The 23,047-nt window shown below is 43.0% G+C and overlaps 1 protein-coding gene across 14 annotated transcripts in view; it reads right to left on the bottom strand.

The window, feature by feature from the left end:
• The window catches only part of SYNE1 (spectrin repeat containing nuclear envelope protein 1), a 492,410-nt gene that overhangs the window by 89,717 nt on the left and 379,646 nt on the right, over positions 1-23,047 (bottom strand). For all 14 annotated transcript variants that reach the window (XM_050949357.1, XM_050949360.1, XM_050949369.1 and 11 more), the window contains 9 exons: positions 17,593-17,793; positions 16,557-16,730; positions 15,914-16,045; positions 14,136-14,332; positions 13,017-13,149; positions 12,325-12,507; positions 10,295-10,444; positions 2,308-2,484; positions 1,118-1,273 (listed from right to left, as the gene is read on the bottom strand). In XM_050949357.1, the coding sequence (XP_050805314.1) occupies positions 1,118-1,273; positions 2,308-2,484; positions 10,295-10,444; positions 12,325-12,507; positions 13,017-13,149; positions 14,136-14,332; positions 15,914-16,045; positions 16,557-16,730; positions 17,593-17,793 (1,503 nt within the window). The remainder of the gene's footprint in view (positions 1-1,117; positions 1,274-2,307; positions 2,485-10,294; positions 10,445-12,324; positions 12,508-13,016; positions 13,150-14,135; positions 14,333-15,913; positions 16,046-16,556; positions 16,731-17,592; positions 17,794-23,047) is intronic.

Here is a 23,047-nt window from a genome sequence, read left to right as displayed (position 1 = left end):
GAAAGCTTGGGGAGAAAGAAATGAACAGCAACAATAGGTGAAAATTCCCCTATTCTTCGTAACAGGACCATAACACTGAGCATTACAGACTCTCCACTCCCATGGGGATAGAGCTGGCCTAGAGCTTTGAATTTTTCACCATTTCCTGTTTGTTGTCTAGTAGATTAAATCAGTCTGGAGAGATCTGATCCCTGATACCATACTGATGGTCTGGCTTGGAAGTCCATATGCAAGCTGATTTCTCTAGAGGCTCCTACTCTATTTTCCTTGATCTGAAAAGAAGCAAGACATTCCTTCACGTTTAACGTTCCTAATATCATGCTGTCCCTACCTGATCAGAGAGCTGATTGTGGTTCCCTGATTCAGGGCCCCAGGCCCTGGAGCACATTAGGGCTACCCAGGCTCAGTGACTTAAGGCCAGTGGAGGGTTCCATCCATGCCATGCCTCGTCTCCTTCTCCCTCTTACAGGAGGGGCAAGGGGGGGCAGATGATTCAGGCAGCACCACCTTCACCAGCTATCCATCAGCAGAGAGTTCCCTGGCACAGGTGGAGTTTTCCACTAGCTGTTTCTAGTTGATTTAAGGCCCTTTGAGTTGCTTATGTGACACAAAATGGCCTTAGTGGTCTGGAAAATCTGAATTATTATTTTGGTTTCTTTGTGCATTTTCCATAGGGAAGGAGTATATAGGCCAAATTCGTTTTAAAGCATATTTTCCCCAGCATGTCCAAGGAAGGGAAGGCATCAGAAGGAGGGAAAGTAAACTTTTTAAGCTGTCAAGCGCAATGTTCATAACAGTGAAATCCAGAAAAGTGGCTGCCCAGAAAACAGAATGTATCCCTTTAACTCATAGAAATTCAGCATACCTGGGCATGGACCTGCTTCATTATTGCTATTACAATTATTAAGCTAGTATTCACATAAGTGTATGCATTTAGGTACGTTCAGCACACTATTACTCCTTTACATGTTGCACTTTAGTGGTGAAATCTTTACCTCACTGAACTCAAGGGGAGTTTCATCACTGATTTCAATGGAGCCAAGATTTGACCCCATGTTTGTTAGGTGCTGTTTCTATATGCAGGAAAGAGCACCCGTGGTTTTCAAGAAAATGTTACCTGACAGTCTTTCATGGTATTCTGGACTGAAGCCTGATCTCCAATTCTCTGTTGTTTCTTCAATCTCTTCTCTTGGGCATCAAACCAAGTTTTCAAGCACTGCACATTGTTTTCATATTCTGTCCAGGACTCCAGCAGGCTTTCCAACAGCTGGATCTGTAAAGAAATACATATGTATTTATCCTAAATGGAACAGCTTCTCTGTCAAGAAAATTAAATAATTCAGTGCAGATGAATGCTGATATGTGCTTTCCTCAGAATTCAGTGTATTCCTGCATTCAGAATTTAGAATAGAGCATACAGTCAAACTCTATTTTATTCATTCTCAATTTATTAAGGATTAAACAGCAAAGAAACAACTCAAAGAAGTCTTTCACTGAGGAGTTTCTCTAGTGATCTAGCTCATGATACCCCAAATTTGTGACAAGATGGAAGGAGATTTCCACATAAAAGTTTACATGAAGTTGAATTCTTTTCAGGTGAATGGTGATGGAGTGAAACATCATTTACAGTGAAGAATAATTCCAGGCCAAAATTATTTCAATGTAATTTACTTCTATGCATTTGTGGTTAACGAGAACTGCCACTCATTATGCAGATTTATATTTTACTTTGAAATAAGATTACAGGTTATTCACTTTTCTATTTTATGTTTGTAGAGTGCCTGGCACAACGGATTCCTGATCTTTATTGGGCCCTTCAGTGCTATTCTACTATAAAACAAACAAACAAAAATATAACTATATGACTGTTCCTTGACAGATTACCAGAATTTGCTAGTTGTTTGACTTCATAAGCAAGAAAAGTCTGCCGATGCCCAATTTTAAGCTCAACCTGCCACAAGTGACAGGTTAAGACAGCATCAATCTTCTGAGCACTTTAACTAATAGACATTGGAGAAACAGAAAGCATTCATTCACTCTTTGTTTCAATCTGAACACCATGGTCATAAGTGTGCAGGAGCATTTGAAATAATTAGGAAATGCATTAAGATAAATATAAAACTACTATTGGAAAGAAGATGACAAATCTCTGAGAACACTGAAGCAATTATGTTGACACTAGATCTTTTGCCAAGGGTGGTGTTCATATTACATAGGACATGCTAAATTACTTTTAGTATGTCTACTCCTGAATGAGTTGCATCTATTTTTAAATGCACACTTAAGAGCAGCTGGCCTTTTTCTTACCTTTTCTGTTATCAGGCTCTGGAGGATCTGCCAACGTCTGTTCATTGCTCCAAGCTGTTCTGCAAAATCAGTCTTGTCACTGCGTTTACTTTCCACGTCCTGGCTGCTAATCTGTAGTACGGACTGGTTCACAAAGTCTACTGTCAACTGTTTGCAATTTACATCAATTTTAAAGCCCTGGCAAAAAAAGAGAGGGGAGAAGAGGAGGATCCATCATCACTTTTCATGCTTATTCCTGGAGAGTTAGCATGGAAAATAGCATTTCTGGTTTATGATCTAGCAATAAACCAAGAGGTAAAATATCCAGACAATACACTACTAAAAAATGAATATAAAAATATCAGTCCTTAAAACTGTATGTACTAACTTCTGGAAAGTTTATTGATTATTACCTGTTCTGTAAGTGTTGTTCTTCAAGATATGGGTGCAGATGTGCATTTCACTAAGGTGTGTTTGTGCCAGGAGTACCAGAACTGGAGATTCTTCTTCCATAGGTTGCAGATGTGTATTCTACTGAGGCAGCTCACAAGCAGTACCGTAAGAGGGGGGCTACTGAATCTATTTAAATAATGATTGCAACACATATTTGCAAAGTTCACATCAAATTTGGATGAAGTGGTGATGGCATAATGAACGAACGTACATACTGAGGTCCAGGTGGAGGCCCTACAATTGTTCAGTATAGAAACATCTTCAGGAAGGTGACAGATGTAGCCTGGACCCTTGTTGTAAGGCAGAGAGTCTTTGCACAGGAGTACTGGCTACCCTGTAGGCTGTTATAATGCAGGAGGTAATCCATGTAGAGATAATCTGCGCTGACACTGTTTGACTTTTCATGCAATCAGCACTGGAGACAAAAAGATGAGGAAACTGAAAGGCTTGGTCCTGTCCCGACAGAAGGCCAGTGCCCTCCAGACATCTAAGGTACGTAGATCAGAATGTGGTTTCAGGAGGAAAACCAGGAGATGCATTGTCTGATTTAAATGAAAAGCTGACACTACTTTATTAACAACTTGGGGCTGCAGGGCTATCTTGTCTTTGAAAAATACTGTATAACAAGGGCCTGCCATTAAAGCTTCTAGTTCAGATGCTCTCCTGGCCAACATAACAGTTATGGGAAAGTGATCTTTTGGCTTAAGTAAGGCGAAGAGAAGATTGTCAAGGGCTCAAAGCCCATAACAGCTGCTAAGGTTGAGGTCCCAAGGAAGCACCACATCCTTAAATAGGTGGGAAAAGACATGCCACATCATCGGATGACTTACTTAGCAGAAGATTTTCTCATTACCACGAATAGTGTCTCCAACCAGTGTGCTGAGGTCCATCTTTGAAATTTAGTAATCATGGGGTTGGAGAATAGCAAGGCTCCTTGAACAGGAGGGTGAATAGCAGAGATAGCCACAAGGTGTACCCTCAGAGCTCACATAAATAGGATCTCAAATGCAGAAGATACTCTGCAATGTCTTGGACCCTCACTTTTGAAGGCTGTATTCCACGATTAGTAGACCAGATGGGAATTTTTTTCCCCTTAAACAGGTAAGTTTACCTTGTTGATTGCTTCCTACTGTTGAGTAAAATCTCTTGAATCGCATGCCCTATACTGGCCTAGCCACTCACAAGCCATGCCATGAGATGGAGGCTGCATTTGTAGCTTTTGACTGTGATGCTGCGACAGTCTGTCTGGGAGGAGAGGCAGACTGTGAAGAGATTGAGAGACTGTGAAGGTCTGAGAACAAGCATCCCCTGTCGTCCATTCCCAGCTTCTGGCAAACAGAAGCCACGGACACTTCATGGTTTTGCATCCCTGCCCATCTTGGCTAATAGCCACTGATGGACCTATCTAGCTCTTTTTTGAAGTCTGTTATAGTCTTGGCCTTCACAACATCCTCTGGCAAAGAATTCTACAATATTAACATAATGTGATCTTGTTTCAGTTTGTGAATGACATGTGGCATCAGAGGGACTGGGGGAAATGCATACATTAGCCCCGTTCTCCAGTCCAATATCAAAACATCGTTTAGTAAGCCCAGACTTTGAGTTGCCCAAAAGCAAAATTGCTGATACTTTTTGTTGTCTTTTGTAGGTTGACTGAAGGAATGTCCAATGCCCAAAGGATGGACCTCAGCATCCTGGTTTTGAGACACCACTCATGGTTGTGGGAAAATCTACTGCTGAGGAAGTTGGCCAGCTGGTTCTGGGTGCCCAGTAGGTGTGCAGACACAGGAGTGATATCCTCTGTGATGCAAAACTCTCAAAAGCTCATTGCCTCTTGGCAAAGCTGGCTAATGTGAGCCCTGCCCTGGTTGTTTAAATATTACATTGCCATTGTGCTGTTGGGCAAAACTTGGAACAACAAGCCCCTAATGCAGTGAAGGAAAGTTCAGTAAACTCTGTGACTTGCCCAGAGCTTGAGGACATTGACAAAGATCAGACTCGCGCTCCATCCAGAGTGCTTGTGTCCATGACCCTTCTAGGTGAGCTCCTTAACCTAACAAAGAGGCATCTGTTACAACTGTTGCAGCTGGAGTGGGGGTGGGAGGGTGAGAAGAGAGAATGCCTGTACATATATTGTCCTGGTTGATCCACTGCCATAGGGCATGCAACATTGCAGGTGGGAGCTGGACCAACTTGTCAAAATGGTGCTTACTTGATAATAGACCAATTTCAGCCATGCCTGAAGCATATGAAGACACAGTCTTACACACTTGGTTGCACAGGTACAAGAGCCCGTGTGGGCTAGCAACCTCAAATGAGTTCACAAGAATGTAAGAATGGTCATACTGGGTCACACTAATGGTCCATCTAGCCCTGTATCCTGCCTTCTGGCAGTGGTCAATGCCAGGTGCTTTGCAGGGAATGAATAGAACAGGCGATCATCAAGTGAGCTATCCCCTGTCGTCCATTCCCAGCTTCTGGCAAACAGAAGCTACGGACACTTCATGGCTTTGCATCCCTGCCCATCTTGGCTAATAGCCACTGATGGACCTATCTAGCTCTTTTTTGAAGCCTGTTATAGTCTTGGCCTTCACAACATCCTCTGGCAAAGAATTCCACAGATTATTGTGTGAAGTAATACTTCCTTTTGTTTGTTTTAACCTGCTGCCTATTAATTTCATTTGGTAACCCCCAGTTCTTGTGTTATGAGGAGTAAATAACACTTCCTTATTTAACTTTCTCCACACCACTCACAATTTTATAGATCCTCTATCGTAACCCTTAGTCATCTCTTCTCCAAGATGAAAAGTCCCAATCTTATTACTCTCTCCTCATAAGGAAGCTGTTCCATACCCCTAATCATTTTTGTTGCTCTTTTCTGAACCTTTTCCAATTCCCATATATATTTTTGAGATGGGGCAACCAGATATGCACACAGTATTCAAGATGTGGGCGTACCGCAGATTTATATAGAGGCAATATGATATTTTCTGTCTTATTATCTATCCCCTTCTCAATGATTCCCAACATTCTGTTCACTTTTTTGACTGCTGCTGCACATTGACTGGATGTTTTCAGGGAACTATCCACAATGACTCCAAGATCTCTTTCTTGAGTTGTAACAGCTAATGTAAACCCCATCATTTTATATGTTTAGTTGGGATTATGTTTTCCAATGTGCATTACTTTGCATTTATCAACACTGAATTTCATCTGTCATTTTGTTGCCTAGTTCAAGCCATGGTGGATAGATGAGATCTGAGGGACATGTATACATTGTAAATCATTTGAAATCTCTATTGGAAAATGAAAAGCAGTTAAAATTGTTGAGTCATGCAGGGTCTCAATAAACTTGAGTTTTGAGTAGGAATAAGTGTTGATGTTTCCCTGTTCAGGGTGAGTTCCAGATGACTGAAAAGACTGATGGTAAACCTGACAAGGACACTAATCTGGTCCTGGGATGGCCCTCAAATCAGCCAATGATTCAGGTGAGGGAAGACATGGATTCTGTTCTTTCTTAAGCAGGCTGTGAGCACCATCATGCCTTTGGTGAACACACGAGGCACTGATGATATGCCAAAGAGAAGTACTGTATACCAACAATTGTGCCCCCTGTCATAAACAGATAGCTAAGGGTTAATGTCTCTTTCACCTGAAAAGAAGTAACCTGAAACACCTGACCAGAGGACCAATCAGGAAACAAGACTTTTTCAAATCTGGGTGGAGGGAAGTTTGTATGTGAGTCTTTTGTTCTGGTCTTGTATCTGTCCCTCTCGGCTATGGGAAGGATTTTTCTATTTCCTGCTTTCTAATCTTCTGTTTCCCAGTTGTAAGTACAAAAAGATAGGGTTTTTTTTGTAGTTACATGTGTGTAGTTGCTGGTGTCATAAACAGATAGCTAAGGGTTAATGTCTCTTTCACCTGAAGCACCTGACCAGAGGACCAATCAGGAAACCGGATTTTTTTCAACTCTGGGTGGAGGGAATTTTGTGTCTGAGTCTTTGTTTTCTGTCTGCCTGCTTTCTGTGAGCTTTGGAGAAGTAGGTTCTGCTTTCTAATCTTCTGTTTCTAAGTGTAAGGACAAAGAGATCAGATAGTAAGTTATATGGTTTCTTTTCTTTGGTGTTTGCATGAATATAAGTGCTGGAGTGCTTTGATTTGTATTCTTTTTGAATAAGGCTGTTTATTCAATATTCTTTTAAGCAATTGACCCTGTATTTTGTCACCTTAATACAGAGATACCATTTGTATGTATTTTTTCTTTCTTTTTTATATAAAGCTTTCTTTTAAGACCTGTTGGAGTTTTTCTTTACTTCAGGGAAATTGAGTCTGTACTCACCAGGGAATTGGTGGGAGGAAGAAATCAGGGGGAGATCTGTGTGTGTTGGATTTGCTAGCCTGATTTTGCATTCCCTCTGGGTGAAGAGGAAAGTGCTTTTGTTTCCAGGACTGGGAACGGAGAGGGCGAGTCACTCTGTTTGGATTCACAGAGCTTGTGTCTGTGTATCTCTCCAGGAGCACCTGGAGGGGGGGAAGGGAAAAAGGATTATTTCCCTTTGTTGTGAGACTCAAGGGATTTGGGTCTTGGGGTCCCCAGGGAAGGTTTTTCAGGGGGACCAGAGTGCCCCAAAACACTCTAATTTTTTGGGTGGTGGCAGCAAGTACCAGGTCCAAGCTGGTAACTAAGCTTGGAGGTTTTCATGCTAACCCCCATATTTTGGACGCTAAGGTCCAAATCTGGGACTAAAGTTATGACAGCTGGAGTGCTTTGAATTGTATTCTTTTTGAATAAGGCTGTTTATTCAATATTTCTTTTAAGCAATTGACCCTGTATTTGTCACCTTAATACAGAGAGACCATTTTTATGTACTTTTTCTTTCTTTTTATATAAAGCTTTCTTTTTAAGACATGTTGGAGTTTTTCTTTAGTGGGGGACTCCAGGGAATTGAGTCTGTGCTCATCAGGGAATTGGTGGGAGGAAGAAGTCAGGGGGAAATCTGTGTGTGTTAGATTTACTAGCCTGACTTTGCATACCCTCTGGGTGAAGAGGGAAGTACTTCTGTTTCCAGGACTGGAAATAGAGAGGGTGGAATCCCTCTGTTTAGATTCATGGAGCTTGCTTCTGTGTATCTCTCCAGGAACACCTGGAGGGGGGAAGGGAAAAGGTTTATTTCCCTTTGTTGTGAGACTCAAGGGATTTGGGTCTTGGGGTCCCCAGGGAAGGTTTTTGGGGGGACCAGAGTGCCCCAAAACAGTCTAACTTTTTGGGTGGTGGCAGCTTTACCAGGTCCAAGCTGGTAACTAAGCTTGGAGGTTTTCATGCTAACCCCCATATTTTGGACGCTAAGGTCCAAATCTGGGACTAGGTTATGACACCCCCTCCATCACATAATCTAAGGAATTTCCTGGGACTGGGCAACATTGTGTGTCTTGAAGAGTGAGGGCAGTGAACCAATTGTTACCGACAAGGGAAGGAACGATTGATGCTAGGGTAACCATGCAGAATCTGACTTGCTTGATAAACTTGTTGAGAGCCAGAAGGTCCAATATGGGTCTCAGGTGTCCTTTGGACTTGGGGGTCAGGAAATAGCAGGAGTAGAAACCTCACCTCAAAACCTTTGGGGGAGGGATAACTCAGTGGTTTGAGCATTGGCCTGCCAAACCCAGGGTTGTAAGCTCAGTCCTTCAGGGGGCCATTTAGGGAACTGGGATAAAAAAAAAATCTGTCTGGGGATTTGTCCTGCTTTGAGCAGGGGGTTGCACTAGATGATCTCCTGAGGTCCCTTCCAACCCTGAGATTCTATGATTTCTAACCACCAGGGAACTTTCTCTATAGCCCTCAGAGTAAGCAGAGTCTGAACTTCTTGTAAGAATATAGACTCATGAGATGGATCCCTTGAAAGAGACAGAGATGGAGGTTGTGGAGGTGGGATGGAAAGACACTGGATTGAATATACCAGTCCCAGCACTCAGGACCTACTTATCTGAGGTTATTGCCTACTAAGCACTGAAGAAGTGAGATAATTTTTCCCCAAAAGCAGCAGGAGAGGGGAGGAATGGGAAGTTCACTGCCGGCTGTATTGCTTTCCTGAGAGCTTGTTGAAGGGGAGAAGATTGGTTAAAACTGGGGAAAGATGACCCTCTCTTCTGAGGCTTATGTTTCCTCCTCAAGATGTCTGTTGCCTCCGAGAACAGAAGGGCTGAATGGTACTGGTGAGAACATTGCCGTGGAGGCTTATATTGGCATCTCTTGATAACCGGACTATAAACTCCTAGGAAGCGGGAGAAGCACACAAGTCTTTAAAAGAGTCAACACCTGGTCAGTCTTGCCTGAAAACCAAGACTGCCCATCAAAAGAGTAGGTCCTCAAAAGATTGTTCAGTGTCTGGTGCTATACCAGATTTATATAATAATGATGCCCTTTTTATTATAATTACAGAAGCTATCACCCTTGAGGGAGCATCTGTGACTGGAGCGAGGTCTTTACAGTCAACCAGCTCTCTGCTGTGAAAGCCGTGAACTCCTCTTTTGAGTAGTCTGGCAATTTATCTGAGCATTTAGACATTGCCTCCCAGTTGAAAAAATCATATTTTGCTAATAGAGCTCATTGGTTCACTATGCACACCTGGAGCAAGGCACTGGAATAAATCTTTCTTTCTAACGAGTCCAGTCTTTTAGGCTCTTTTTCCTTTGGAATCGACTTAAAGTTCCCAGCCGCAACTCTCGCTGTCAGTGGCCATAACAATTAGGGAGTTTAGTGCTGGGTGAGAGTAAAAACACTCAAATCCCTGAGATGGGATGTCATATCTTGTCTGTTAATTTAGCTGTTGGGGTTACACACACTGGAGTAAGTCCTAAGGCTTTCATTGGCTGCAAGACAGATTTGTTAATCAAGACGGCTACTCTTCCTGGAATTGTTGCCTGGAGGATGACCAATAACTCACAGGTATTTTCCTATACGAGTTCAGCTTGAATATCCAAAGCTATAGCCACTCTCCAATGGGTACTATTGTGGGGGGAAAAAAAGTCTCCAGCTCTGGTATGCTTTGTGCAAATACACCTGAGGGAATACATGTCTGCAGCGATCTGAAGAAGAACTACTTCTTGTTGATGCTCTTTTAGAGAAAAAAAAAATCTGACTTTGAAAATAAAATGCTTATGTGCAGATGTATTTATCAGAGTAAGAATGTTACCAATTTGAAAGGAATGAGTTAAGAATTTACATTCTAAAAATTTGTCTTTCAAATTTCATTTGGATAAAGAATTTTTCCTATTTGGCCTAAATCATTGTCTAGAATTGTTTGGTGCTAGAAAACAACAGTTACCTTCCTGTTTAAGAGGTAGGTGATCTTTCTATGTAAAGAATTCATAAATCAATATGCAACATTTGCCGAATGTTTTGTGGTCTTTGGACAAAATTCAATCATAATAAAATTCAATTATTTTCATGTCACCTTGTCTTTGTACTGAAGTTACAGAATACAGAGCTTTAGTTCATATGCTGAATCTGATAAAATAAATCTCATGTATTTGCCAACCATCTCCACTTAATTACCTTGTACTTCTGTAGATAATCCTGAATGGCTTTATGTCCTACTACATTTTTTATATTCTCCTCATCCTCCTGAATGATATTTTCCATTAGTGAAATCCAACTCATGAGTTCAGTAATGGCATGACGAGAAGGAAGCTTGTCCATCTGAAGCTGTAAAGGCAAAGGATTTCAATTAATTACATACTGTCAAGAGAATGGATAAAAGCACTTTGCTCTGTTAATTCAGCATACTCTATCTTTCTCTGTCTTCATTATTCTGCATACTTACCAGATCATTTGGTCTGGTTTTCTGGATGTTTATAAACTGTAAAGTATAAGTTCTTTTTGGAAGTATATTATATTACATACATAAATATACGTGTATAATTATTGGTTTCAGAGTAGCAGCCGTGTTAGTCTGTATCCGGAAAAAGAACAGGACTACTTGTGGCACCTTAGAGACTAACAAATTTATTTCAGCATGCTGAAATAAATTTGTTAGTCTCTAAGGTGCCAGAAGTACTCCTGTTCTTTATGTTAATTATTGTGTGTCTATATAAGCAAAGAACCATATTTTAAGTAATATTTTTAAACCGTCACTGATCATAAACCATAAGCAATTTTGGATTTACTTCCATTTGTCACTGTCACTTTAGGGAGACATCTGAATGAGCCTATGAAGATTCCACTACTGAATTTTAATAACCTGTCAATTATCAGCTGTAACTACACTAATTACACATTGTACTAGATATACATGGGTCCCAGGACAATATCCTATACCCTCTTCCTTATTTGTTAACGGCTGATGAGCAAGTCTGCTGCAATGATTTCCTACTTCTGTGCCCTCCTCCTACGGCAGCTGATTTATCAATGGATTTGGGAGACTGGATTACTTAAAAATACACAAGTCATTTTCAGCTTTTGATGCAGCATTTTTAACTTAAATTTAGTTCTTCATTTCTTTTAAAAAAACATGAAAATTATTTTTCCCTGATGGCGGCTTATAGCTCTCTATCAGATTGCTTCTCTGTTTCTCAAGAAAAAGAAAAGTATATAACCTGCATTAGGAGAAGTTTCAGAAGGCTACAATATGGTACTATTTTGCATGTATGACACGCCATCTAATGCAGTGAGTGCAATTAAAATTTTTGCCTTTTTTCCAGCGTGTATACTATTACCAGGTCTAGCAGTATTCCTTATTATATAGTGAAAATTATACCTGCTTGAAGCCATAATACCTTACCTACCAATGAAAATAATAGAAGAAAACTTCTTCACTGAGACAACTATACCCTGTGCAATAGTACTGAAGTTAAAGGAAAAGTATTAAAGTAAAATTTCCTATTTCAAACATCCAGTTTCCCCCTATGAGGCCTGCAGCAGCTTTTTCTATACTTGTTTTTGTCTTTCCCAGAGTTGAACTCTGCTCACGCAATTTTGGCATATAAAGCAACAACTCTTAACAAACAAACCCCTCCTAAACTGACATTTCTAATCACAGGCTACTAAAAGGCTAGAGTGCAAAATGTAAAATTGACTCCCCTCATTTCTTGCAAATGCATATAATAAAGTTCTAATAAAATATAAAAATATGTATGTTTAAAAACACTTCAGGCTTTTTGCTTCGGTTTGTAAGATAAAATGTAATACTTACAGCTGCACTTAGCATTTGTGAAAGCAAAGGACTCCTAGCACTGACTAGGGTGGGGTACACACTGTGTAAGCTTTGCCACAGAACTCTGCCACTGCACATTAGCAAAGACTTCTATCCCAGCCCAAGTGTAGGAGGTTGGAGGGGAATCGTGCTCTCTCTTTAAGAGACTGCTAACTATGCCAAGAGATATGGCGGTGTGCGATGAGCAAGACGAGGAGGAATATACATTTTAATTTGAATTGGTCACAATTTGAAACTTAAGTGAAAGGCAGTGTTATTGATCCATTGTGCCACCCAACTGCACTTTAAATATTTCAAATGCAAAAGCTTTGAATTCAGTGACTGTATTTCTCTGAACATCAAAGGTTGTTGTAGCAGGAAACTTCTCCCCTACCTGATGTAGTTTTTCTTGTACTACTGGAATTTGTGTAAGTAACTCTATCCACTGGCTGTCGATCTGAGACAGTCCTGCACGCAGTGCTACTGTATCCACTTTCTTTAGCCGAAGGAGCTGGTTCCCAGTGCTTAAAACAGAAGATTTCTGGGATGATTTGGCATCAACCTCTTTTGAAAACTCCTGTAAAAGGATCATAATTTCATGGAGATACATATGTGATATTAACCAACTAAAAATAACTTTATTTCTCTACTCAAAAAGAAACATCTTTTAAAATATGTATTGGATTTGGTAGCCTCTTACATTTTAGTCTAGATGAAAATATAAATGTTTTAAAATTTCTTTTTTTGTGTTTTAATTAAAAGTACAAAATCTTTGTACAAGAACAAAAACCATCAAAGCCTACAATCACTACATACAATAGGTGTAACAAAGTATGAAGGGCACTTTCTAGTGACTTTGCTCAGACATTCTGTATTTAACAGTGCTGTTTAACATTCAGACATTTGAGGTGGGGGTTTAAAAAGCAAGCATTGTATTGTACAGCCGGTCTACACACACACAGACAAGGAGAACATTTTTTCACGTGCAACATTTTGCTGACGACTTATGCATAAACCTTATGAGAGTGGGACCATTTGTTTGCAATAAGAGATAAAAAGGTGCCTAAGATTCCTAAAGTGACTTACCAAAAAAGCATTCAGATGATCTCGCACCATTTCAAGTTCTTGAGGGACTGTCACTGACTGCTGAGTCCAGAACTCCAGCCGGTCCCTTGCCAATTGTAACCAATGAATCAGCTCAGCTGATTCACTCTGATATCTGTGGGGATATTAATGATAAAAACACAGTAATTGCCAACCCTAGTCTCTAGGGTAGTCTCTCAACAAATGAGGTTCTACACTGGAAGCCTGATTTTACAAAGACCACCACCTTCCTCTCCTAAAATCCACAAAAACATCATACGGTCTTGAAAGTTGGTAAGAGAGAACTGGGAACCAGCTCAAATTTGTTTTGCTTAACTGTGATGTCTTAAAATTAGATCTGTTAAAGCCAGCTACAGCAATGTACTTTTCCTCACTTTCTAGCAATCCCCACCCTCCATCCAGAAGCAAGATGAAACCTATTTTGTCAGATTCCCCTTGCAGAGATCTGGTAGCCAGGATCAATAATTAGTGAATAGAAGTCGAATTACAAAAGTTATTAATATTTTCCTGGTTTGACAAACTACATACTGAGGCAAGCTTTCCCTACTCTTCACTGGGCTGATTCTACCAAATGTGAATGGCACAAAATGTCTCCGTTAGATGAATAACATTTTAATGGCACGGGTCCTATATTTCCATCATGGTCTCTCTTTAAGAGATTGCCAATTATGCCAAGAGATATGGTGGTCTGTGATGAAAAAGATGATTAACCAGCCAATTAACCCAGGGTCATTAGACACAGAGCTTGAGTGCCTCCATATACAATACTGTACATACTGATCATGGAGTTAAAGCTCTCAGAAAAAGCAAAGATTAGTACGGTGACAAATCAGACCCTTTAGTATCAGAAACATGTATTGGTATGTATTAAATTATAATACAATTGTTTTATGGTACACATTTTTGAGAGTTTTTATGCAAAGAAGAGAGTCAGCTGGCACTCTATGGGGGCAGAGGTAAGGTAGTTTGGGAAGTGCAACTTTAATATTAATTTCCTGGGATTTTTAAAAAATAAACTCTACGTGTTTTTGAAAACATAACTCTCCTTGATTTTAATGGCACAGGATCAGACACTTAATCCCTCAGTTTCATTAGCACTACCTTGTCCAGTGCTTTAGTATAGTCTCCAGTCTGTGCAGTTCCTTGGTCACTTTGCTGGTGTTGTTTAACCAGTGCTCTCCTAACTGGTTCAGTTGACTTTCTAGAGCTGAACAGCTAATAGAAAAAAGTAGTCTTTTCCCATCATCCAACACCTGGTAAAGCTTGGGCTGGTATTCAGTCAGGCTAGATTTCAGGCGCTGTAATGACAGAGGACAAGAAAGACAGTTGATCAGTAGCTTCTCAGTGCCCCATTTTCCTTTTGCTGTTTTGTTTGGTATATCAAACTCCCTCTCTGTTTCAAGGACTCTTTTAATTCAAATTCTATAGCTCAAAAAGACCAGGCAAGGAAACACCAGCTGGACCTCCTGTTCATCATTTACCATGCCACAAAGTTGCTCTGCTGAAAATGACACTTGCAACATGGTGTGTGTTGTGTTTGCATGCCTGAAATTTCAGGGCAGCCTGCAGAAGCCAGCATTACTACTGAGAGGAAAGCAGAATCAAACTCAGAGCCCAATCCTCTGACTGTTAGCATCCTTGACTTCAATGGAAGTTAAAAGTGCTTGCAGGACTGGACCCTCAGACACCAACTCCCAAGCTTCGTATCTCCTGTAATGATTCTCCTCCACCACTAGGTCTTCTATGTGTCTCCTCCTTCCATCATCACTGTGACTTTCAGCTGTGCAGGTGCACAAAATAAAAGTTCACTCAACCTGTCCAGGCCATAAACTGTGTAACTGTGGGAGTGTGTGTGTGTGTGTGTGTGGGGGAGGAACATCTGAGTCATATGCAAAGTACAGTACAATTTAGGATGGACAGTTAAGTGAGTGAAAGGAAAAGAGCACAGGCATGTGAGAGTATTAAATTGTGCAGAATGGGAAGTTAAACTGAATTTTTTGTGGCACCTTATAGACTAACAGACGTTTTGGAGCATGAGGTTTCGTGGGTGAATACCCACTTCGTCAGATGCATGCATACATGCATCTGACGAAGTGGGTATTCACCCACGAAAGCTCATGCTCCAAAACGTCTGTTAGTCTATAAGGTGCCACAGGATTCTTTGCTGCTTTTACAGATCCAGACTAACACGGCTACCGCTCTGATACTTGAATTTTTTGATTAAAGATGGGGGCGGGGTGTCTTTTGACCCTGACGGGCAGCATAATTTGCATTTTTCAGAGACATTAAGAAAATGTGGTTTCATTATTCAGGCTGTGGAGACTTTGGAGACACATATACATGCATTCCCCAAGGTAGTCCAGAGCATATGGCAGTGTTCTAAGGGTTAAGAAGTAAAACACAACATCAGAATAATCACATAGTACGGGGAAAAAAAAATCTCTTGAGCACAAAATGCAGAGGGAAAGATCAGAATATGAAAATCACTACTGTGGAAGAGCATCAAGATGGCTCCAAGGCTTTCAAGCGACAAGGAAGCATCTCATGTTCCAGATGGTGAACAGTAATGTAGTCGAGAAAGAATAATCCAAAATATCCACTAAAACTCAGCAGTGACAGCATCAGAAACCTAGTTGCGACTGGGTCTTCCTCTGGATTGGACAATCTTGCCAGTTAGAAGATAATCAGGAAAACCAAAGATAGGCACATCCGTCAAGACAGAGAGAATAAAGCAGAAGGCCTTTCCATAAAATGAGACCAAGAATGCAGGATTTAGTAGAAATCCCAGATGTAAACTACTAGTTTTTACTGTGCTTAAGAGATTTATAATGAATGTTCAAAAAGTACATCATGTTTGAAAATCCCATGCTGCCACTGACCTGATAAAGCGTGATCCGATCTGTAAGCCTTTCCTCTGTCTCCTCTACCAAACCAACACTAGGGATGTTACTTTCAACAGCCTCCAGCTGTCTGGTCAGTTCCTGATAGTCCTCGTCCAGGTGTGTCCAGGTCTACAATAATAATTTATACATATGTATGGCAAATACTTGCTTTGATTTCTAGGTTTTTATTTCCAACTAAATTTAAAAATATTATCTACATCCTTTATGTAAATTTCTCCAAATGCATTTTCCCAGCCCTAAAGAAAATGCACAGTATATATAAAATATAATGTTACCTCTATCATAGACACTCAGGATCAGCCTTTAGTCATGTGATCCAAATCACAGACTTGGCTACTGCTTGGAAGATGACATTTTCTCCTCCGTGACGGGTCAAGTCCATTTAACTTTGAAAATGCTATACTACTAACATTATGGTTTGGCTGCTGAACCTGATGCTCTCATTGCTTCACAATACATGAGCATCAAAAATCGCACATAATTCTCCACTCTGACATAGGGGAATATGACAAGAGGGACCAAGGTTCACCAACACTGCCCTCCCTTTTCAGGGACAGGGGGGATGCATCCTTAATAGCGTATCATTACAGAGGAAGGAGAAAACAGAGAAACCCCTCACCTCTAGAATGTATTCCAGCTCAACACCCCGCTTATGAGCTTGTTTTAACACAGCGGAGGCTTGTGCCATCTGTTTCGTATGTGACTGGGTTTCCCTCAGGAGGGCAAAACTGCTTATCTTCCTAAACAGCGTTTCTGTCAGGATCATGTGAGATTCCAGACCCTGGAAATATTCCTGAAAGGATTCCAGAAAACAAAGATCAGAGTGTACCAGTTAGACTCAAGTCACCATAAAAAATTGCCAAACTCAAAGAGTGCTCCGACATTATTGTGATGGAGGCCATATAAGTACCTGGAGACATACAATGAGCTAACCTTCACTCCCCACCAACTGCCACACAAAATCTCACTAACGCTGGAGAAAAAGAGTTAATCTTTAAACAATACATTTTGCCCTTACACCCTGTGCAACATAGGTGGTTTCAATGATGTATATCAGAGAAGAATTTGTGTTTAATAACGTAAGAAGTTTTGGTGTACAAAGCAGCCACATTTTCCTGTGTTTGTGGAAGCTAGTAGCAAACCAAAACCTTATCTAAAGAAAATAGCATTAACTGATGTATAAATCAAGCAACTTTTCTCTTTCTAAAGTTTGCAGTGTATTCCAGACAATAGCTTTAACATATTCCATAGGTTGCTTTCAAGCAATAAGAGAATACTGAGTACAATGATGCATTCCAGAGAGATTCCCAAGTTCTTCACCTTTGCTAGGCAGCATAAAAGCATCAGATTTCCTATTCAAAGTCAGAATAAACTAGGATGAGCAAGAAAGTGACTACCATAATATACGGAATTTACTTACTGCAAGAGTACTTGCCAAAAAATCCAAGCTAGTCACTGATGGTGCACTCAACACCATTTAGTTAAAAAATACTGCATGTATCCTAAACCAGCAGTAAATCACCATCAAAATCCCTGATGCCTCTCCAGGTGTGAAGGCTGGCTACAGAATGGTCAGAAGTTAGTGGAGTGCAAGACAAGAGTTTTACTTAGCCTTCAAATAAACAGTTTTTTTAAAACATATATGTAGTTTTTACCTTGTGTTTGTCTAGTAGCATTTGGACTTCCTCCTTGGAAGCAACAATAATTTTCTGGTCACCTGCCATCTTTTCTTGCCCAGTTTCTATGAGGTCAGCCAGGTCCTGCAAAGCTCGTTCATACTGACCCTTGAGGGCCAGATTTTGGTTTAGCCCACTGCGTCTGGATCCAACGATCATCATCAGTTCATCATACATGTCCTTGGGAGAGACAAGCATCAACAGCGTTCCTCATTTCATGCATACTTTTACTGAACACATTACTTGTAAGCCAACACTGAAAATGTGCTCACTATATTCAAACAATGTTACCATAATTAGAGCTGGTCTTCACTGTGCCACTGTAGTGCTTCAGCGAAGATGTTACTATGCCTATGGGAGAGTTAATCCACCTCTCCGAGAGGCGCTAGCTATGTTGGTGGGAGAAGCTCTCCTGCTGATATAGCGCTATCTACACAGAGGGGTTTGGGGAAGGCCACTGTAACTATGTTGGTCAAGGGGTGTGGATTTTTCACACCCTTGAGTGACACAGTTATATTGATATAGGTCTGGAGTGTAGTCCTGGCCTAAGTATCTGAGTTGGGAACCTGCAGAGGGTGTAAACGGACAAAGACGACACACTTAACTCACTGGCAAATTAACAGTTCAGTGTTTAAAGAGAAAAACAGGTGAGAACTGCACCACGCTTGAGACCCTGTGTTTAAGAATGAAGTTAACTGAAGTGGCCTTCCTTAAGTAGCAGAGCAACTGGAGAAAGGACACATCCAGACACCTTAGGCTTCAGTCTCAGTTATACCAAGACTCATTTACACTGCTCTAGCAGTGTAAAGGGGCTTTAGGCCTGGTCTACACTACAAAATTATATCAGGATAGCTATGTCACTTGGGGTGTGAAAAATCCACACTCCCTGAGGAACAGTCATACCAACTGAACCCCCGATATGGACAGCACTAGGTCGATGGGAGAGTTTCTCCTGTTGCCATAGCTACTGCCTCTCAGGGACATGGGATTATCTACGCTGACAGGAAAAGGCACGTCTTCGCTGAAGCGCTACAGCGGTGCACTGCTGTATATGAAGACAAGCCCTTACAATCAGCAGAAAAGGACCCTAAAATTTTTCCTAGGTAGAGTGCCTTCCTGGCAAATGCAGAACTGGCATAAGGGCTGTAACTAAATGCTGCCTGGCGGAGAAGATGTGTGTGCACTATGGCTATTCCCTGCCTTCCTAGGGCCACAAAAAGCAACCATTCCACAGCTCATCCTGTTCATCTTTACATGTAACTACCACAGACAGCTAAGAACAAGAGAGATGACTCAGTAAGAAAGCAACCCAAGGAAAACCTCCATGAGTTGGCAATAAGAGAAACAACTAATAAAAGCTGGCTTATTGTTTCTCTGGGCTAATTATTTTGCAGTATATTTAAAAATAAAATTGGTGTCCAACAATTTAAAATGACTCCTTTCTACTCCACAATGATAAGGGGAGCTAGAAAAGAAAGAGTTGCAGTCTGAAGTGCTGAGAGGCAAAATGACTACCTAAGGCTGCAGATGGCTGTCTCTCCTAGAGTTAAAGGGAGAGCTAGCACAGATGCATGCTGGGAGAGGCTCCTATAAAAGAGAAAAGTCAAAGTAGGTAGTTCATAGGTAATCAGGCAGGATGACTGGAGGAAAGACTGATTTCTCACCTTCCTGAACGCTAAGGAAAAGATGGTTGCTCACCTTTGTAACTGTTGTTCTTCGAGATGTGTTGCTCATATCCATTCCAGTTAGGTGTGTGTGTGCCGCGTGCATGTTCGTCAGAGATTTTTACCCTAGCAACACTCAGTGGGCTGGCAGGGCGCCCCCTGGTGTGGCACCGCCATGGCGCCCAATATATACCCCTGCTGGCCCCACCGCTCTTCAGTTCCTTCTTGCCGGCTACTCCGACAGTGGGGAAGGAGGGCGGATGTGGAATGGATATGAGCAACACATCTCGAAGAACAAACAGTTACAAAGGTGAGTAACCATCTTTTCTTCTTCAAGTGCTTGCTCATATCCATTCCAGTAGGTGATTCCCAAGCCTTACCTAGGCGGTGGGGTCGGAGCGAGACATTGCGGAATGTAAGACCGCTGAGCCGAAGGAGGCTTCGTCTCTAGACTATTGGACCAATGCATAGTGCGATGCAAAGGTGTGGACGGAAGACCAGGTGGCTGCGCGGCAGATTTCCTGTATGGGAACATGGGCCAAGAACGCGGCAGATGAGGCTTGAGCCCGAGTAGAGTGGGCGGTAAGATGGTCAGTCGGAACATGAGCCAAGTCGTAGCAAGTCCGAATACAGGATGTCACCCAAGAAGCAATCTGTTGGGAAGAGATTGCCATGCCCTTCATACGTTCCACCACTACTACAAATAGCTGAGGTGAACGTTGGAAGGGTCTGGTCCTCTCGATGTAAAACGGGAGAGTGCTGCGGACATCCAGAGTATGCAGCTGCTGTTCCCTTCGCGATGAGTGCGGTTTTGGAAAGAAGACTGGCAGGAAGATGTCCTGATTGACATGAAAGGAGGAGACAACCTTAGGGAGGAACGCCGGGTGCGGTCGCAGCTGTACCTTGTCCTTATGGAACACTGTATACGGAGGATCCACAGTCAAAGCTCTAAGTTCCGAGACTCGTCTCGCCGAGGTGACAGCAACTAGGAACGCTGTCTTCCAGGACAGGTACAGCAGTGAGCATGTGGCTAAAGGCTCAAAGGGTGGCCCCATGAGCCTGGCCAAGATGAGGTTCAGGTCCCAGGTAGGGGCTGGTTGTCTGACCTGGGGACAGAGTCGCTTCAAGCCCTTGAGGAATCTGGAAACTATAGGATGGGAGAAAATGGAACTGCCAGCCTCCCCAGGATGGAAAGTGGAAATAGCTGCAAGGTGCACTCTTAGCGAAGAGATCGCTAGACCCTGCTCTTTGAGAGACCATAAATAGTCCATGGTGGGGACCGATACAGCCTGCGGAGAAAGGTCCTGCTGAGCAAACCAGTGACAGAAGCGCTTCCATTTAGCAAGGTACGTTGATCACGTGGAGGGCTTTCTGCTTCCCAGCAGCACTTGTTGCACTGCGGTGGAACAACGCAACTCCGATCGGCTCAACCAGCCAGCAACCATGCAGTCAGATGAAGGGACTGCAGGTCCGGGTGGTGTAGCCTGCTGAAGTCCTGTGTGATCAGGTCCAGGCAGAGTGGCAGGGGAATCGGGTCTGACAGAGACAGGTCGAGCAGCACGGTGTACCAATGCTGCCTCGGCCAAGCCGGAGCGATCAAGATAAGGCGGGCTTTGTCTCTGTGCATCTTGATCAGAACTCGGTGGACCAGAGGAAACGGAGGAAAGGCATAACAGAAGTGGCCCATCCACGGAATGAGGAACGAGTCCGACAGAGAGCCCAGGGAGCGACCTTGCAGGGAGCAGAACACTTGGCATTTCCTGTTGTCCCTGGAGGCAAAAAGGTCTGTTTGGGGAAAGCCCCACCTCCGGAAAACTGAATGGAGAATGTCCGGACGGATGGACCACTCGTGCGCCAGGAAGGACCTGCTCAGGTGAGGCTACTAGGTCTATGGAGGGGGCTATGCAGAAGTCCCACAGTAGTATCGCTTCCTGACACAAGGGGGAGGACCGTGTCCCTCCCTGTTTGTTTATATAATACATGGCCGTTGTGTTGTCCGTGAAGACTGCAACACAACAGCCCTGCAGATGGCGCTGAAACGCTTGGCATGCCAGCCAGACCGCTTTCAGCTCCCGGACATCGATGTGTAGAGTCAAATCCCGGGACGACCAAAGGCCTTGGGTGCGCAGGTGCCCTAGGTGAGCACCCTAGCCCAGAGAAGATGCGTCCGTTGTTAGGGACACGGAGGGCTGGGAAGGATGAAACGGTCGTCCTGCACACACCTGGGAGGGCGTTTGCCATCAGTCGAGGGAGCCGATAATGCTCAGCGGAATTGCCAGAATGATGTCTATGGTGTCTCTGCATGGCCGATAGACGGAAGCGAGCCAGATTTGGAGAGGACACATTCGCAGCCTGGCGTGCTTTGTAACGAATGTGCATGCAACCATGTGACCGAGGAGACCAAGGCAAGTGCGGGCAGAGGTTGTTGGAAAACGCTGAAGACAAGTGAGACTATGGCCTGAAACCGGTGGGGGAGGTAAACCGGCTGTCGCAAGGTTGTAGTCCAGCATTGCCCCGATAAACTCTATCCTCTGTGTAGGCACCAGAGTGGACTTGTCTAAGTTGATGATCAGGCCTAGATGCACAAAGAGGTCCTTGATAATGGCCACATGGCTGATGACTTGAACCTCGGAGGCCCCTCGGATGAGCCAGTCGTCGAGGTAAGGGAAGACGTACATCTGACGACGGCGTAGGGAAGCAGCGACAACTGCCATACACTTCGTGAACATCCGAGGGGCCGAGAAGAGGTCAAAGGGGAGGACAGTAAACTGGTAGTGACGGTGGTTTACCACAAAGCGCAGATACCTCCTGTGAGGGGGATAAATTGCTATGTGGAAATATGCATCCTGCATGTCAAGAGCAGTGTACCAATCTCCGGGATCAAGGGAACGAATAATGGTTTCCAGGGATACCATGTGGAACTTGAACTTTTTGATGAATTTGTTCAGTCCTCGCAGGTCTAGGATAGGCCGAAGGCCCCCTTTCGCCTTGGGAATGAGGAAATATCGGGAATAAAACCCCTTGCCCCTTAACTCCTCCGGTACCTCCTCTATAGCTCTGATTGAGAGGAGCTTGTGGACCTCCTGGATGAGGAGTTGCTTGTGAGAGGGGTCCCTGAAGAGGGATGGGGGGGGTAGAAGGGAGGGGGTGAAACAAACTGAAGACGGTATCCAAGCTCCACCGTGCGTAGGACCCAACGATCTGACGTCAACTGGGACCACGCCAGAAGGAATGAGGAAAGGCTGTTGTAGAACTGAAAGGAATCTGGGGAGGCAATTGGTACACTGCTCTCGGGCACACCCTCAAAAGTTTGGTTTGGGTCCCGGCATTGGTTCGGCAGACCGGAATTGTTGCCCCCTTGAGGTCCAGACTGACATCTGCGATTAGTATGACCTCTTCGTCTGGCAAAGTCTTGCCGTGGCCGAGGTGGGGGGTAAGGGCACTGCGGTTGAGAACGGAAGGACCGTCTGAGTCTGAGACATATGCATTCCCAACGAATGCATAATTACTCTGTTGTCCTTCAGACTCTACAGTCTGGGGTCCATCTTTTGCGAAAACGAGCTTGACCATCAAACGGCAAGTCTTGTACTGTGTGTTGCAACTCAGGTGGCAGGCCGGACACTTGCAACCATGATATACGGCGCATGGCTATGCCAGAAGCGACTGTTCTGGCAGCCGAGTCAGTGGCATCTAATGATGCTTGTAATGAGGTCCTCGCGACCCTCTTCCCCTCCTCCAGGAGTGCTGTAAATTCCTGGCGGAATCCTGCG

The sequence above is a fragment of the Gopherus flavomarginatus genome, chromosome 4, assembly GCF_025201925.1.
Source record: "Gopherus flavomarginatus isolate rGopFla2 chromosome 4, rGopFla2.mat.asm, whole genome shotgun sequence".
Taxonomy (NCBI): Eukaryota; Metazoa; Chordata; order Testudines; family Testudinidae; genus Gopherus; species Gopherus flavomarginatus.
This window is presented reverse-complemented; position numbering and strand designations above follow the sequence as displayed.